The 17,344-nt window shown below is 38.1% G+C and overlaps 1 protein-coding gene across 1 annotated transcript in view; it reads left to right on the top strand.

The window, feature by feature from the left end:
* Efhc2 (EF-hand domain containing 2) overlaps positions 1-17,344 on the top strand; it is a 161,970-nt gene that overhangs the window by 72,562 nt on the left and 72,064 nt on the right. The window contains exons 5-8 of the mRNA XM_051140984.1: positions 2,061-2,312; positions 4,696-4,809; positions 5,521-5,659; positions 12,977-13,142. Of these exons, the coding sequence (XP_050996941.1) occupies positions 2,061-2,312; positions 4,696-4,809; positions 5,521-5,659; positions 12,977-13,142 (671 nt within the window). The remainder of the gene's footprint in view (positions 1-2,060; positions 2,313-4,695; positions 4,810-5,520; positions 5,660-12,976; positions 13,143-17,344) is intronic.

Raw genomic sequence — 17,344 nt, forward strand, 5'->3', positions numbered from 1 at the left:
TCTGTGTGTTATAGGCATACAGTCCTCTGGTGAGGTATATGTATTATTAGTACTGGAATAGCTAAGGTAAAATGACTTTGTATTGCTATAAAGGGAGACTTTCAGGTTGGGACTCATTTTTATGTCTTTAATATGCCCTGGATCATAAGTACAAAATCTTTAGAAGCCCCAGAGAGAAACTGAAGAGAAAAGATCCATATAAGTTATTGCTCCTTGCATATGGCTATATGCATTCACTAACAGCTATATGAAAGTGATTGTGAATGATGATAAATTTATATGAATTTCATAGAATACTAGCAGATATTACAGATTTTTAAAGGAGAAAAAGCTTGTGGTAGGAATTAAAAATAAATACCAAGGAAAAGCAAATGTTTTAAATAACTCCTTTTCAGGCAGTGAGAACTGTTTTAGCATTCCATTAGGGCAAAGAAAACTCATCAATAAATATAGGAATCTTTGGAAAATCAAGAGTTTAATATGAGGTTTTTATATTGGATTTTATGGATTTAGTTAAGTGTTTACTGCCTTGATATGTAAAGTTAAACTGTTTTGTTTAAACTGAACAGGTTCTTAATGGTGTATGATCAATAATGCCTTTCTTAACATTATACATTAAAAGCATTTTAGTTAATGAAATCAGAAGACCCATAATTTCACTTAAATATCAATGATAAAGCTTGAAAAGCCTCTAGAAAGCTTTTGTGTTTTCCTCTTGAGATAAGAATGTGCCTAGACTGCCCTGGATAGACAGAAAATTTCAGGAATTTATAGAACGATTATATAATGCAATTTCGGATAAATTCTCCCAAGTGACTCTTTCCTTACATAAGGATATCATTTGCTTATATCAGATAGAATTGAGGCAGCTCTACTCCAAGACAGGACTGAGAGGTTACAACTTGCAGGAAAGATGTACCAAGAAGATCATGGAACCCAGTGTTCCTAGAGCAGAGCCTAGCCGAAGAGTTTCTGTGTGGATGGGGAGTTCTTCATTTGCTTTGTTTCTGTTTCTACTGGGCTTTCCATTTCGCAAAATTAAATCATAAATATATCTCTTCCTCTTATCTTTGCAAAATATATATATATATAGATACATGTACACACACACACACACACAAGTCCACACACATGAAAGATTTCTAGGGAAAAGACAAATTTCAAATTAAATTATAATCATCTTGTGATTGGTCATACAGAGCTTAAACCAATGCAGGTCAGTGATTTGGGAAATGTGTACAACCAAAGTAACCAATGTGAAAAGATGTAAAATATTTAGGGCTGGGGATGTAGCTCACTCATAGAACATTTTGACAGCATGTGTAAGACACTGCTTTCAACCATCAGCATGGCAAAGAAAGAAACAAAGAGAGAAAGAAGAGAAAGAAAGGAAGGAAGGCAGAAAGGAAGGAAAGAGAAAGGAAAGGAAAAGAAAAGATGCAAACCATTTCCCATAACCTAAAATACACTTTCTTGTTATGTCCCGTACACAGAAGCAATTATACTGTTCCGATTTCTGTCACCATAGATTAGATTTGTCCATTCTTTTTCTGTTTGGTTTTTGCTTTTTGTTTTTTGATACAGGGTTTCTCTGTGTAGCCTTGGCTGTCCTACACTCGCTTTGTAGACCAGGTTGGCCTTGAACTCACAGAGACACACTTGTCTCTGCATCCTGAGTGCTAGGATTATAGGTGTGTGTGCCACCTCTCCTGGCAAGTTTGTTCATTCTTAATAAAGTTTTATGGCTTTGAAAAAAATCAACTTCAAACATACCCCAGAAATATAATTTAATATATTCAAATAATATTTAACAAAATATTAAATCCTTCCTCATGTTTGCCTGTATTTTTAAGGTTAAGACTGACTGTGAACTTGTATATTAGTATTCCTGTATGTCTGGATCCATATATCTGTTTGTCATAGTATTTACTTGAAATATTTTTTAAAAGTATGACACAATAGTCTACAGAAAAAAAAACCCTTTATATTAATTGATTATTTGCCTCCAAGAAATGGCTACATGAAGCCTGAAGTGTTTCTGACACTTTCTCCATTTGCAGACATTAGAGTTTGTGGATCCCTTTCGTCCCTATCAGTCTTTGGACACCCTGAAACGGTTCCTCCAGTTTGATGGGAAGGTTTTGCGTTTCTTCTGCCTGTGGGATGACTCATCTTCACTGTTTGGGGACCGCAGAGAATTGGTCCTGCATTACTTCTTGTGTGATGATACTATTGAAATCAGAGAATTACTTCCACTTAATTCAGGCCGGGATGCTATGTCATCATTCCTCCAGAGGGGTAAGCTTCCGAAGGTAAGCAGCTCTGTGTATGTTTGTGGGCCAAGAGACTTGAGTCATTGTTTGGAATGTTGTATGATGGTGCTGTGATGACAGTTACCATATGCTACTTGGTTTAGTTAAGGTTTCTATTGCTGTGCTAAAACACCATAGCCAAAAGCAACCTGTAGGGGAGGGGGCTTTATTTCAGCTTACAGTTTAATCACTGTCCATCACTGAGGGAAATCAGGGCAGGAACTCATAAAGGGCAGATATCTGAGGGCAGGAGCTGATGATGCACAGGTCATTAGGACTGCTGTTTGCTCATTTGCTCTTCATGGCTTGATCAACTTACTTTCTTAATAGCACCCAGGAACATTTACCCAGGAGTTATGCTGTCCACAGTGAGCTGTGCCCTTCTGCATTAATCATCAATCAAGAAAAGCCCCACAGATTTGCCCATGGACCATTTTGATGGAGGCATTTTCTCAATTGAGATTTCCTCTTCCCAGATGACCCTAACTTGTGCCAAGTTGACAGCACAAATAAACAAAACCACCCCCACCTCAAAATCCCCCCAAACTAACCAGCACACATATGACAAAGAAAGGAAAGAAAGATATGTAAGGTCAAGAACCCATTGTTGTTGGTGGACTAACCACAATCAGCATTATGAAATATGGGACTCTCTTGAAGTTAGTTGACTAGCTTTGAGTGGGACACCACCATTTGGCTCCTGCAGCGTACTCTGTGGCATTGATCCAGGTCTGAATACACATACCTGCACACACATGTATACACACAGGTGTATACAAACATACACAGAAGTATAGAGAAAGGAGCAAATTACAACTCTAAATATAGTGACTAGTAGCTCAATAGCCAATAACCAGCGACAGAAATGACATTAATGTTGTCTTTACTATGAGAAAGATTTGTCAGACTTGTTTCCACAAATACTTGTCCGAATTTGAGAGCAAATGTAACTGGCATAGCAGGAATGATACAGAGATAGACCTGGATCAGAATTGTGACTTTTTTTTTTTTTTTTTTTTATAGCCATGTGACCATGGACGAGCCACTTACATTCCTTGAGCAAGTATTTCCAAATGCAGTTAACAGAGCTCCCATAACTAGAAGGGTTAAATGAGATGATATAGTAAGAGTCACTATCTGAGGACCCATTTATTAATACCTACCAGGTCATAGGTCTCTTCTGCATTTTATTTCTAATTTGGATAAAATATTTAAACTTCATTCTTACTGTTTCTGAAAAGGTTACCAGGAGCCCTCATTTCTTATGCAAACAACCTCTGGCCATCCAAGCCTTGCAGGAGGCTCTCCCAGATTTCTGTGCCTCCTGCCAGAAGTCCTGCTGTGTTGCTTCAAGGCTGGGTGGAGGTAGAATTTGTCCCTGAGGGAGCTCTAGAATATGCACAGCAGGCTGCCAGGAGGTACCAGGGAAATCTGTTTTTAGAATGTCTTTGAAAAATAGGTTAAATATGAAATAATGATGCACCTGACATTTGCGGCATGTCTTACCATCAGTAGCTTCATTTTATTCATTTATTCAACAGATATTTATTGAGTTCTGTGTGCCACCTCTTGGGCTATAATGAAAAAGAAAATGGTTTCTGTCCTACTTTGTGGAGGGTAGATTCTCTTTGGGGTGACATCGAGAAGGGATGGGTATACCCTAGACACTCAAAGCAAGGAGTATGTTGCTGAGGTGAGAGTTGCAGAAGCTGAAGTTCTGAGAGCAAGCCAGGCTGCCAGCTGTACTCCATTTCCTGAGCGCAGGACTAGACAGCTTGCTAGACAGAACAAAGACAGGTGGCAAGGAGCCAGTCATTCTTCCTTGGGGATGTTTGCAGTTTAGGAAATTGAAAAGATATGACTGCCTGCACAACAACTGGAGAAATACAGAAAGTGGCCTGAGCCCATGGTATATGTGCTGGTGAGGTCTGGAAAGGGAAGCAGATAATGTCTTGAATGGTTCTCCATATGTCTGGTGGTTCAATGGGGAACTAAGCAGATGGCTACTTGTAGGCCTGCAGGCTGTGTGTGGTGACACATGCCTATAATCGTAGCAGGTGAAAGGTGGGAGGAGGAAGATCAGAAAGAAGATCCTAAGCTACATGCGTTCCAGGCCATCCTCTTCTATATGAGACCTTGTCTCAAACCCAAAAACAAAAGAGCAAAAAAGATGAAAACCCATGGGATGGAAGTGTTTGAGGGAAAATGTGTATTTATCAGGGCTGTGAAGGACATATGGCAACAGAACAAGAGGTGGATAGACTATGTGGCTTCTTGCAGGTGTCAGAAAAGAGCCATGCAATGCATATTTCTGGCCTGTATCCTAAGACTGCATTGTCTCTGTGTCTGAAGACATCTACCATGCTTTGGTTTTATCTTACAGTTTGGTCCACCTGGAAACTATCAACCAGGCCAGATAACAGATCGAGCAGTTCTCAATGTGTATGGAGGAGTGTCAGAATGGCAAGCAGATGGCTACCTGCTGGATAAGTACCAGGTGAGGCTCCGGGTGTTTTATTACTGATTCTATTGTGACCTGAGAAACCAGAATGTTAAGATGAATTATATATTCTTGCCTTGTGAGCTAGTGAATGAAATCAAGAAATACATAAATGTATGCATTCTATTGCCCTTTGTCAATAATAAACAGACTTAAAAGTATATAGAAATATATGCATTGCATTGCTTGGGCAAGTACTACAGTGTCAAAACAAGATAGCCGAATAGGAAAATTGCTTGCTGTACAAATGTAAAGTTCTAAGTATACCCCCATATGTAAATTCACGTATAGTAACGCTCATCTGTATTCCCAGTGCTCCTATGGGTGATACCGAAGCAGAGGCAGGGGAATCCTCAGCCATTCAAAACCTAACTGGTCTCGCATACACAGTGCCTAACAGCAAAGAGACTGTCCCAAGTGAGGTGGAAGGTGAACATCAACATCCAACCCTGTCCTCTGACTTCCGTACACGATCCCTGTAATGTGTGCATCTACATTCAACAAGAATTGCCTACATGAGCGCACACATACATATGTGACACATATCATATACACATACAGAAAAAGATTAAAAAATGAATTCTTAGGTTTGATTTTAACATTTAGTTATAAATGAGGTAATTAAGGTTTAAAAAAATTTATTGGGAAACAACATGTAGTTCTTGGGCAGATCCATAGGGCCAATGCTCTCTTCCTCTGTTTTATCAGCTAGGAAAAGTAGAGCAAAAGTTTTACACGGACCGGGACCTGGCTATAGGTGCCACCATCAATGTGTGGGGAAGAAAAGTCCTTCTCTGTGACTGTGATGAGTTTACCAAGACCTATTATAGGACAAAGTATGGAATTGGTAAGTGATACTCACACCAGTTAGAAAATATTTTTAATATGTTGATGGCTTTATGCCCTAGTTAGAATTTTACTTTTGTTCTCATATTCTTAAAAACAAGCTTCTATGAGCAGGCTCATTGTCTCCATGTCAGAGGTAAAGAAACTGAGGTTCTTTAAGTTCAGTTGTCCATGGTTTTGTAGTAGAGAGAAAGGATCAAGAATAAAACTTGTCTGCCTTATGCCAGGGGCTTCCATTGCCCCTTGTAAGTCTCTTTCTCACTGCAGTACACAGTATTCTGGTCGTACACTTGAACTAAAAATACTAAGTCTCTTTCCATGTAATTCTTGCTTCGCACACATAGATGACACTTGATTTCTCTAATAAAACCTCTTGTGCCAGTTAGCTTTGCATTTCCTGGTGAGGTCCAGCTATGTTTCCTGTTTCTCTTTTCATAGGTATCAATTCTACTGTAGGTAAGTAAATTCAGCTTAGTGAAAACTATTGACTTATTAAGTACTAACTATCTTTAGGTCAGTGCAGTAAGCTGAAGGTGATGCAGAGTTATAAAAGAGGTTTACAGATGAGAAAAAGGAATCTGGGACCTGCTGCACATTGCACATTATGAGAATCTAAAAGCAGGCAGAAGATGTACTATAAAATCTAATATCCAAAACTTTATCTGTCAAATGCTCACTCTCAGTCTCCGGAAGTTCTTCCAGCCAGTTCTACCCACTTCTCAAGTTTTGTCTCTACCCATGATCCTCATACCTGCTACTGTTGGACTGGATAGCAATTGCTGACCTACTAGGGTGGGCTTTGGAATTGGTGTGATGGTGCCTAGTCCTTTACGTACTCCTCCTTCAGTATCTGCATGGAAGTGGTTCTAGCCCTTCCCCTATACCTACCTCTGAGGGATGCCTAAGACTTTTAAATGAAATGGTGTGATATTTGCAAAGAACCTATATACATCCTCCTGTATACTCTTTTATGTATTCACTTATTCATTTAATTTGAGACACGGTCACATCGTATTGCTCAGTCTGGTCTTGAACTTGTGATCCTTCCACGTTAGCCTCCCAAGTAGCTTGGGTAACAAGCAGGTTAGAGTGCCTTGCTACTTACTTTAAATCAATTTTATATGTAATACCTATGTCAAAACAAATGCTGTGTAAATAGTTGTCATTGTTTAGGGAAAAGGAGAGGAGAAGAGTTTTTATGTGGTCAGTACTGATACAGTGCTTTTAAAAATCCATGGAGGGCTAAATTTGAGCATATGTACTACACATGTTGACCAGAGGATTGCTATGGACTTCTGGGAACTGTGTGGCGTCTTCACTTAAACATGCTCTCTGGGTGGTAAGATGAAGGTGAACAAGGATAGCTTCTTAAAAATAAAATGCTTGGATATTTTGTTTCATTTTGATATGTTTTTGTCTTATTGATCATTGTTTGTTTGTTTTGATTTTCATTTTGTGTTTTGTAGGTGTTTTTGTTTTTGGGAGCGAGGGGTAGAATATAAAATTGGATGGGTGGGGAGATGAGGAGGATCTGGCAGGACTTAGAGGAGAGGAAAACATGAACAACATATATTGAATGGAAAAAAACACTTAATTTTAAAAATCCAAGATTCTTTGTCTTGAGAATGAGAGGAATGTGATCAAAATATATTGTATGAAAAAGATTTTTAATTAAAAAAATCAAGATGCTTTGTCTCTAGCAGGAGAGGAGACCTGCCAAACCTTGTGTGGTGTTTGCACTGTGGACTATTATAGATCTGGTAATCTATATTCTAAGGGAAGGTGCATAAAGCACACAAAGGGATTGGAATGAAAAGGACTTGTATTTTCCTTTCCGGTTCTCTAAGAGAATTTATTCTACCATATCTGCATTCTAGATTCATAAACATGTCTAGATCTGACAAGAGTTGACTTGGTGTCTGCCCTCTCACTTTAATGTCTAAAATTGGTTCTCGTTAGTGGATATAGTTGAACATATTTACTTCAAGGACTGTAGACAGAAATCATTCAGGCATGCACAGGTGGCAGCTGCTCTAGGGAAGAGGAGAATTTGCCCTTAATGGATGTAGATATCTGTTTAGAATCAGTACACCTTCAGTGAAAGGAAACTGAACATTTGATTATGGCTCAATGAAAATCGTAAAACACCTGAAGATTATATTCATAGAAGGACGTGGTAGGGAATTGACAGATTACCAACACAATTACACAACAGTACATGATCTCCTAAACAGAGTTCAGCATTTGGCTGATGTTTGTGAGTTTGATTTTGAGAATACAGTATTTGCTTCAGGGAAAACAGAAAGCTGTAGTGAAGGGACTTGGCTACTCATTCGTATCCTCGTAGCATCTGCAGGGCTTTTTCTGAGGTATTGTGACTTCCCTGGTGTACCCCAAACCTAGCTATTCAGAGTATCTGTGTAGAGTGTGCTGCAGTCTATTCATTCCAGTTTAATCTGTCCTACTGTTGAATTTCTTTCTGTTCATTTCCTTTGTTCCTTCTATCCATTTTATTATATTATGTAAAAATGTACTTTGTGCCTTTTAAGTTAATACAACAGCATAATTTTAAGCAGAAAATTATGCAAATATAAAGTTTTTAATACTTCTCACAACTGTTCAAATGTTCTGTTTAACAAATACTATTACACACCATTTTTAAGTTTTAATACCACACTTAATTTGTAAATGACTGTAGATTATATCCATGGCAGAATCTGGAGAAGTGGATTGACATATCTTTACCTTTATTTTTTTCTGATTTTTGTGAAGTAAAATGAATATACTTCATGTTACTTAAATATAGTTTTTTCTGGCATTTAAAAAAAATTAAAGAAATGATCTTTACTTTTCTTCATTAGTGGCCATGATGTGTTGGTAAAACTATTTATAAGGATGAAAAACTTTACCATGTACTGTAACAGTTGACATAGACATTAAAAAGCAATTTTAATGAATATTGCATTCAGTATTAATGTGATGGTAAGGGTGATAACTTTGCTCATAATTCATGTGGTCTTAAAAATTGATAAGATAGAATTTTATGCATTATGTTTTGGTATTTCTGAAGTCCAAACCAGGACAAAATGCCACCAGTAATTGTGGGCAGGAAGAGGATGTGTGTGTGTGTGTGTGTGTGTGTGTGTGTGTGTGTGTGTTGGCAAGAGATCGATGTTGGGTGTCTTTGTTAATGGCTCCCTACCTTATTTTTGAGATACAGACTCTCACTGAACCTGGAGTTCATCAGTTCTGCTAGACTGGCTAGCCAGTTAGCCCCATACCCCCATTGCTGATATTATAGGCGTAGGCAGTCATGCCTGTTTTTTACTTGGATGCTTGTTATAAAACTTAGCTATTCATGCTTGTGCAACAACTTTGCCAAGGGAGCCATCTCCCCAGCCCACAGGAGAATCTATAATGCATTATTAAGCTATAGTACTTTAGACCTTTTTGTTACATAGTAACATTCCAACTTACTTTAGAAGCAAAAAAATGGGAGACAAGGAAAGGAGTTGTCCTCAATCCAAAGAAGGTGCATGGGTATCTTTAAATTTGTGTAGAGCTTGATAGAATTCTGAAAGACATTTGAACCTCTGTATGAGAGGCAGCCCTATAGAAAGATGAGATTCTTTGATTTATTTTAGGATGTCAAGGGGATGGCAGTTCCATAGATATCTTGCATAGTCTTCTTGTCCAGTGTAATTCCTACATCAACCAGTGTGGCTATCTTGCTGCTGGCAGCTTGCCTGCCAGGATGGAGTAGTTCCCTCCCTCATAAAATAAGATTGGCAGGTAGAAGCCTGTTGATCTTTGCTATAACTAAATATTGAAAAGATTCAAGGGACTCTAGATTGTCTTTCTTGTACTAAGAAGGACAAGATTTGAATTTTAATTGTTCTTATCTAGGATTATATATGGTTTTTGAGACAGAGTTTCTCTGTGTAGCCTTGACTGTCCTGGACTCACTTTGTAGACCAAGCTGGCCTCGAACTCACAGTGATCTGCCTGCCTCTGCCTCCCGAGTGCTGGGATTAAAGACATGTGCCATCACCGCCCAGCTAGGTTATTTATTAATGAGATTTTTTTCTGCTTTCTGCTCTCTATTGTCTCTCCTCCCTTTACCCTCTCTCTTCTGTTTCCTATCCTCTGTCTGACACTATCTTGCTATGTAGTCCTGGCTGACTTGGTACTCATTAGGTAACATAAGCTGCCATAAACTTATGGCAATCTTCCTTACTCGGCCTCCCAGTACTGGGATTTACAGGCATATATCTCCATATCCAGCTTATAGGCATGTTTTATGATCATTGATTTTGGTGACATGCCAAACCATAGCAGTAATATAATCATTCATTCTCAGTAGTTTTGAATATATATATTAAGATTAAGGTTTAACAAACATTTTAAAATGCCTTTCATTTTGTACAGTCTGGCCACCTCTGAACTCTCAGGACTAGGAGGAAGAGGGCATGGCATAAGAAGTCAGTGATCACTTGACGGATTTGTAGCAGTAGTGATAGAATTGGCTCATGGTCTTACCACATGGCTTTGATGAACTTCACAGTCCATTCCATCCCATAGAGTTAGTGAGGATGGTTGCAAAAAGAGTTCACTAATGTTTAACCTAGATAACATCTACTATCAGCAGAAATAGATTTCCTTTGAAGCTAAGGATGATTGCCTAGTTTTCAAGGCTCTCCCTTTATAGGAGTCCTAGTCCAAAGTCCTCGCCTAAATTTGTCTTAATAATTTGACATTCTTTGGCATGAAGCATTTCTTCAAAATTCTGTGAGCTTTAAGATTTCCTAAAGTCTGGATCCATCTATGGCTTATTAGATCATACAAGATGACCTTTGATGTAATTGTCGACTTTACACAGTAATATGCTTCCACCTGAGATGGCAAGCAGAACCATTCGATACCATGTCTGTTCAGACTGCATTTTGTTAGAATCTATCTAGTCAGTCATGGATAGGCATTCAGCTCACATAAATGTACAAGTCATATGGAACTGGAGAAACCATTGTAATGAGTATTTGAGTGTCTACCCAAATACCAATTCTAGAATACATTTGGTGAGGTGCTCTGTGCCTTTTCATTTGGTTAACATTTCTGAATACCTGAGGTAGGCAGGGATGAAAGGGTAACGAAAACCCAATGACATCCAACTCCTCATTCACATATGATTTTGTGGCTTTGGGAACTTGTGTGAGCTACCTAGGGAGATGTGATTTAAAGTTGAATCTTGAGCCAGGGTTTCAAAAAAATGGATCTATATGATATTATAAAAGTCAAGGGTGATGAAGTGGAACAGTTCTCAGTTTTTATACACTAGATGGCACTGTGAGCGCAGAAGAAAGCCCTAAATTGGTTCTTTTGTTAGTTAAATCTGTTGCAAAAATTAGGTAGTTGAGAAAACAACACTATGTTTTAAGACTTGTAATGAAGGCTGGAGAATATATTCTTAATGACTTTGTGATTAAGAATCACAATTTTTGGCTAGTGCACTCAGATTAATGTATAGTGTAATCTTTTGGCTAGTACATTCACATTAGTATACATATGTATAATTATAATATACATACACACACATATATATTAGGTATATATACCTATACACACACACACACACACACACAGACACACACACACGGAGACACACACACACACACATACACGCCCCCTGTTGGAAGAAACTGCTCAAGCCCTGAGTTTCTGATTATATAAAGCTTTCCTGCCATTGGTTCTTGCACTGGAACAAAGGTAGCAGAGAGGGCTGTTTTTGATGTGGTGGGGAGCAAGGATAGAACCTACTGCAGTTAAAATTTGAAATTTTGAGCTTTTCAAAAATTCTTTCCAAGATGTCTCTTTAATCACAAAATAAGCATTAGGAGAGGCTCACGAGACTCTGTAAGGACACACTGGTTATCCCTTTTCACTGAGCCAGTGAGAAATATTTGATGGCAGTTTCTTTGTCAACGGGTCTGCTGTGAGCAGTTTCTGTTAAGATGGAACAATATTCTTCTGAGGATTGTGCCTCAGGAAATCTCACACAAAGGCAGCGAGGAGGAAATCTAAGAAAAGTTGAAAGCTGAGAATGTTTTCAAATGAGAATTAGAAATGGCTTCATGCTCTTAGCATTTTGATGAATTAAAAGATGTACTTCGATTGAAGAATTAGATTGCTTTAGATGACAATTTTTTCTAATGGTGGTGTGTACCAAAATCTGGATTCTTCCTTCTATTAGAAGTTTGATCATGGAAAGGGAAATATTTACAATTGTATAGCTTTCACTGTTTACCACTGAAATACCTATCAAGCTTGGTGAAGACATAGAAAGTGCTCTCTGTGTTTTGATTTTGTTTTGGTAAATGTTTTAGAATCTTTGCCATTTGTGGTGGGTCAAAACACAGTGAGTTGGATAGATTGGGCCAGTATGTTATTTGTTCTAAAAAGCATGCTTGCTTCTTTTAGATAACAAAGTACTATAAATGGTTACCTAGGAGCTTCTACAGATATTATAAGTTTGTCCCAACCTCTCCTTCCTTACACATAATGAGTAAAACAAAACAAAAAACAGTTGGCAGTATTGACCCCATCACACTTCCTTTGAGATTAGAGAAAATTGGGTATCCTTAACTGTTTGCGTTTTCGCTTCATTACAACTACGCTTACAGTTTTATCTTGAGCAATAACGTAAGTGACCTGGAGCAGTGGCTGGTGACAGGAAGGAGATTTTATTTTTCTGTTTGTTTTTTAATAGACAATGAAATACAGCATCTTAGAGTTGAATTAGGAGTGAGGAAGAGGGCTTAAATATGGCTCCAAGGAGGAGAAGCTGGCTAACGGGTAAAGTTAAAGGGGGAACAGTTAATAAAATTCAGTCCTATTTGGAAAATAATGTTTATTAGTGGGTGTTGACTGAAGATAGAAGAGGGCCAAATTACAGGTTAAAATATGGACTTAATGGGCTAAAGTTTCAAGTTTGAGTTTTCATATCATTGGAAAAATCAAGGGAAGAGAAAAATAATATTCAGAAGTAGGGATGTAAGGACAAAAACTAAATGTTTACTTATTTGACAAAGATTTCTGCTTTTCCTTTCTTTTGAACCAATGACTATTAAGTGAGCTCTGTGGTTTTTATAAACATGATTGAAGCTGATTCTCATAGGATTTTACCGTGTTTTGTTTGAAAGAGTTTTTAAAATAGTCTACAAAATCTTCATGTTCATCTTGAAATAATAACAGACCTTTCAAAACAGCCATAATCAGGGCAAAAAAAATATTGATGTTTTGTTTGCCTTTTGTTTTGTTATAGATAACTTTACGGCCGTTTCATGCAAGCCTCCTCCTCTTCCAAAAATAGAAAGGAAATACCCACCTTACACTGGCTTTGGGTCTGAAGAGGATTCTTTCCGTTCCTGTGTCGCCCTCAAGCCCACACCTTATCGGAAGAACTTCAGAAAAATTATGGAACTAGACAGGTGCCTAAGGGGACTATGATTATACTCTGATCTTTCCCAAAGATGTTTGGAATTTATGATGTGGCCCTCTTGTTGTAAGAACTGTTACTCAGCTCATTTGATTTTGAGCCCAGGGACAAGTTGCTATAGCTTTTCTAATGAGATTAACGAATGCACACTATTTCCAACTTCTTCCTTGAGTGCTTATTTTCATGTGTTATTTGGAGAACTCTAAAGTCATATCACCCTTTCCCTGTTATTTTTCCATTTCTGTTTGTCTATCTGTCTTTCTCTTGAGGAGCTAACACAGAGGAGGAATCAGCAGATTTCAGGGATCAGAGAGTGCATGCTTTTGGATTTGTGGGCCATACGGCCTCCATCACAGCCACTCAGATATGCCATTCTAGTGTGAAAGCTACACGAACAGAATGTAAACACATGTATAAATGTGTTCCAATAAAACATTTTATGGACATTAATTTTTGAATACTATAAAACTTTTACATATCTCAGTATATTATTCTTTTGATAGTTTTCTTTCCAATCGAGCAAGAGTGTATAAACCACACTTAGCTGAAAGGCAGTACTAACAGATGGCTAGCTGGATCTGTCTCACAGACTTTAAGGTTTGACAACCCCTGCTATAGAGACATGAATGGTTTTTTAAGTGTTTTTCAACTTGTAATTTTAGAAAATTCATCTTGCTTTGACTAGGGAGGTTTGGTTTAAGATTAGTAGTAGTAGGCCACTTATATTGCTGAATGTAATTTCAAAAGATAGATTTTGATGGACTTTTTTTCAGTAACTGCTATTTTTTTAAAAGGGCAGCCACCTGGAAGATATGGGTGAGAAGAATGTCCCTATTGTAAAAGGACAGGGAAGTTTTCTTATAACTAAATAATGTGAAATCTTATCCTGGGTGTTGCTTCTGGAACTCAGGGAGAAATAGTTCTTTGTGAGTAGTTGACTTAGTTTCTCTGTCTGTTCTGTAAAGTTTCCCTCAGGACCCTGACTACAGATAGAATTGTATATGTAAGTCATACTGTTGTGATTGGAGGATGGTGATATAGGCACAAATGTCTATACTTTTATTTCTTTTTGTCCACTGCTTGTTTCTTATCAGGAATATACTTCAAGCTCCTCCTACACAGTGACCTTGCTTCCATGGTAACGGGCACAAATTGGCTGCACAGGACTGAAGTACTTTGTTCTCTGTGTGCCCACAGAACTCTGCTGAATATACTTTTAATAATAATAATACTAGTGACAACAGGCAGTTAGTAGTTTGCTGTGAATTAACTACTTTATAATATCTGATTTCATATAATCTTTAAATCAGCCTTAGAAGAAAACAGATTATATTCTTGTACCCATTCTTCAAATGAGGAAAACAAGACTATAAGAAGCTCTGCAACTTGTCCAAACTCAGAGCTAATTTTTAGTTGAGCTAGGGATTGAAGCCAGGGGAAGTTAACTTCTGGAGTTCACCTTCCTTGCCATAGAGTCTGTACTTAACACATGACTTGGGGATTATTCACATATATATTAGCTGGGATTCCTCTGAAACTAAGAGCTCCTTGAAGAGGCTGGTTTTATTGTTTCCCTGAGAGTTAGAACAGTGCTGGCAAATATTTCATCCAGTAAGAAAAGATGCAGAGGAATACGTACAGTGGTAGAAAAATGTTTGCTAATCCAGATTTCTTTTAAAAATGTCTATTGTGTGACTGTTTTGTCTGCATGTGTGTATGTCTACCACTTTTATACTTGGTGCTTCTGGAGGTCAGAGGCCTGAGATTCTCTTTCATCTCTTGTTTTCTGTTGGTGATACTTATGTCTGTAGTTTCTGTTCTTTTACCTAGGCTTTTCATCTCCAGGATTCCCTCAGTTTGTGTTTTCTTTATTGCTTCTATTCCTATTTTTAGGTCTTGAACAGCTTTATTCAATTCTTTCATCTGTTTGATTTTATTTTCTTGTAGTTATTTAAGGGATTTATTCATTTCCTCTTTAAAGGCCTCTATCATCTTCATGAGGTTGGATTTAAGGTCATTTTGTTATGCTTCAGCTGTGTTAGGACATTCTGGGCTTGCTGTAGTAAGATAGTTGGATTCTAGTGATGCCATATTGCCCTGTCTCTTGTTGATTTTGTTCATACACTGGTCTTTAGCCATCTTGTTGTCCTTGGTATTGGCACACCTCTGGTAATGGAGGCAGAGTTGTGAGCCAGAAAATGGGGCTCAAGGGAGTATGTATAAGCTACAGTTGTTGGGAGTGCTTTAGGGAGACCAGCAGGCAGGGCATTGGGTAGGGAGAGGTCTTACATGGTGGTACCTGATGGCAGCAGACCTCTAAGGGTGCAGGGCAAGCTGTGGGCCTGGGAAAGAAGTGCACAGGGGACAGGGTGGAGCTCACCACTCCTAAGTTTGCCAGGGATAGGGGAGTGATGGCGTGAGGGTAACATGGAAACGGACCCAGCAGACAGGGTATTTGGGGGCATGGGTCTCACCTGGTAGTCCCTTATGGCATCAGAACTCTTGGCCACTAATCCAATTTTTAATAATGAACTAAAAGGAAAAGGAACAGATAGCTTCTTAATAGGAAATTTAGCATCCCATAATTCTGCTGTTCTGACCATATAGCTTCTGAAAAGTCATGTTTTTAATATTAATATTAATATTCCAGTTTTCAGATCTTGTCCATCTATTGTTTCTACCAATCCCCCTCCTTTAATTTTTTCTACCATTACTTTAAAAAGGGTCTTTATATACTTTCCAATATGAAGACTGTACATATCCAGAGCAGTGGTTCTCAACCCAAGGGGTCACAGTAGCAAAACTATAGTTATGAAGTAGCAATGAAAATAATTTCATGGTTGGGGGTCACCACAGCATGAAGAACTGTATTAAAGGGTTACAGCATTTGGAAGTAAAGAACCACTCTACTAGAACTTTTATTCCTGTTTGTTGGTTTTTAAGAAAGTTTATAGTTAAAGGTGAGCTTGGAGTAGAAGGGTTGGCCAACAAATATATCTCAACAATCTGCTGTGTGAGAAGCATTTCCTTAGGTGCTTGTGATAGATCAGTGAACAAAGCAGTCATGAAAGTCCACCTTCCCTCATAAATCTTCATTCTAGTTGAGCGAGCTATACAAGAAGGTGAAGGCACTCAAGTATATCAAGTATAGACTATGTTAGGTACCACATTAAAACAAGAGAAAGCATTCATTTTCTATATAAAGGATCTAAGAGTACATAAATGATGAATATTCCTAGTGGTGCTCTGATAGACTTTTCTGAGCAAAACAGACATAGTCTAAAGTAGAAGGAAAGTTCAGTGTAAAGCCTTTGAGCAAAGAATATGCATGGAGTTATTAGAAACTATCCAGGAGGCCAACGTGGACAGAAAAGATGATGAAGGGCAGAATATACCTCACAAACATGAGGTAAAAGAAGTACCAAAATGGGTCACAGAAGGTTTTGCAGGCTATCATAAGGACTCTTGATATTTCGAAAGATGGAGAAGAAACATTAGGATATTTGACTAGACAAATGACTTGATTGGGCTAGCCTATTGGAAGAATATCTACAGTGCAGTGTTAAGAATGGACTGTACAAAGACAGTGGTCAATTTGACAGCTTTTGAGATTATTCTAATAGTCCAAGAGAAAAGTTATCATATATGGATGATAGTGTGGGAGGGATGAAATTAAAGGCAGATTCTGGAAGTATTTTGAATGTAGAGCTAATAGGATTTCCTGATGGATTAAGTATGAGGTGTAAAAGAAGTGAAGAGCTACAGATGTCTCAAGGTTTGGGCCTGAATAATTGAAAGGATGGAGAGGTGGCAGCCACGGAGATAGGAAGGACTACAAGGTAGAATAGATTTGTGAGCAAGAACACAGGTTCAGTTTCAGAACAAGTTGAGATGCCAATCAAATGAAGATGGTGTGCTTAGGGTGTTCAGGAGACACGTATGAGCTGGCGTGATGTAAATTTGAAAATCCTCATGATACCAAATTGTACTAAAGCTTTCAGATTGTGTTGAATCACCAAGGATGAATAGCATCAAGAAGTACATGCATAAACCTTGGGCCCTCCAAAATTAAGAGTTTGGAGAAAGGAAAAGGAACTACTGAAGAAGAATGACATAGGACAAACAGGGAGAGAGGAATGACATAAGCCTAAGAAAATGCATAATGCTGTGAGCCAAGTGATCAAAAATGCCATG

The sequence above is a fragment of the Acomys russatus genome, chromosome X (genome assembly GCF_903995435.1).
Source record: "Acomys russatus chromosome X, mAcoRus1.1, whole genome shotgun sequence".
NCBI lineage: Eukaryota > Metazoa > Chordata > Mammalia > Rodentia > Muridae > Acomys > Acomys russatus.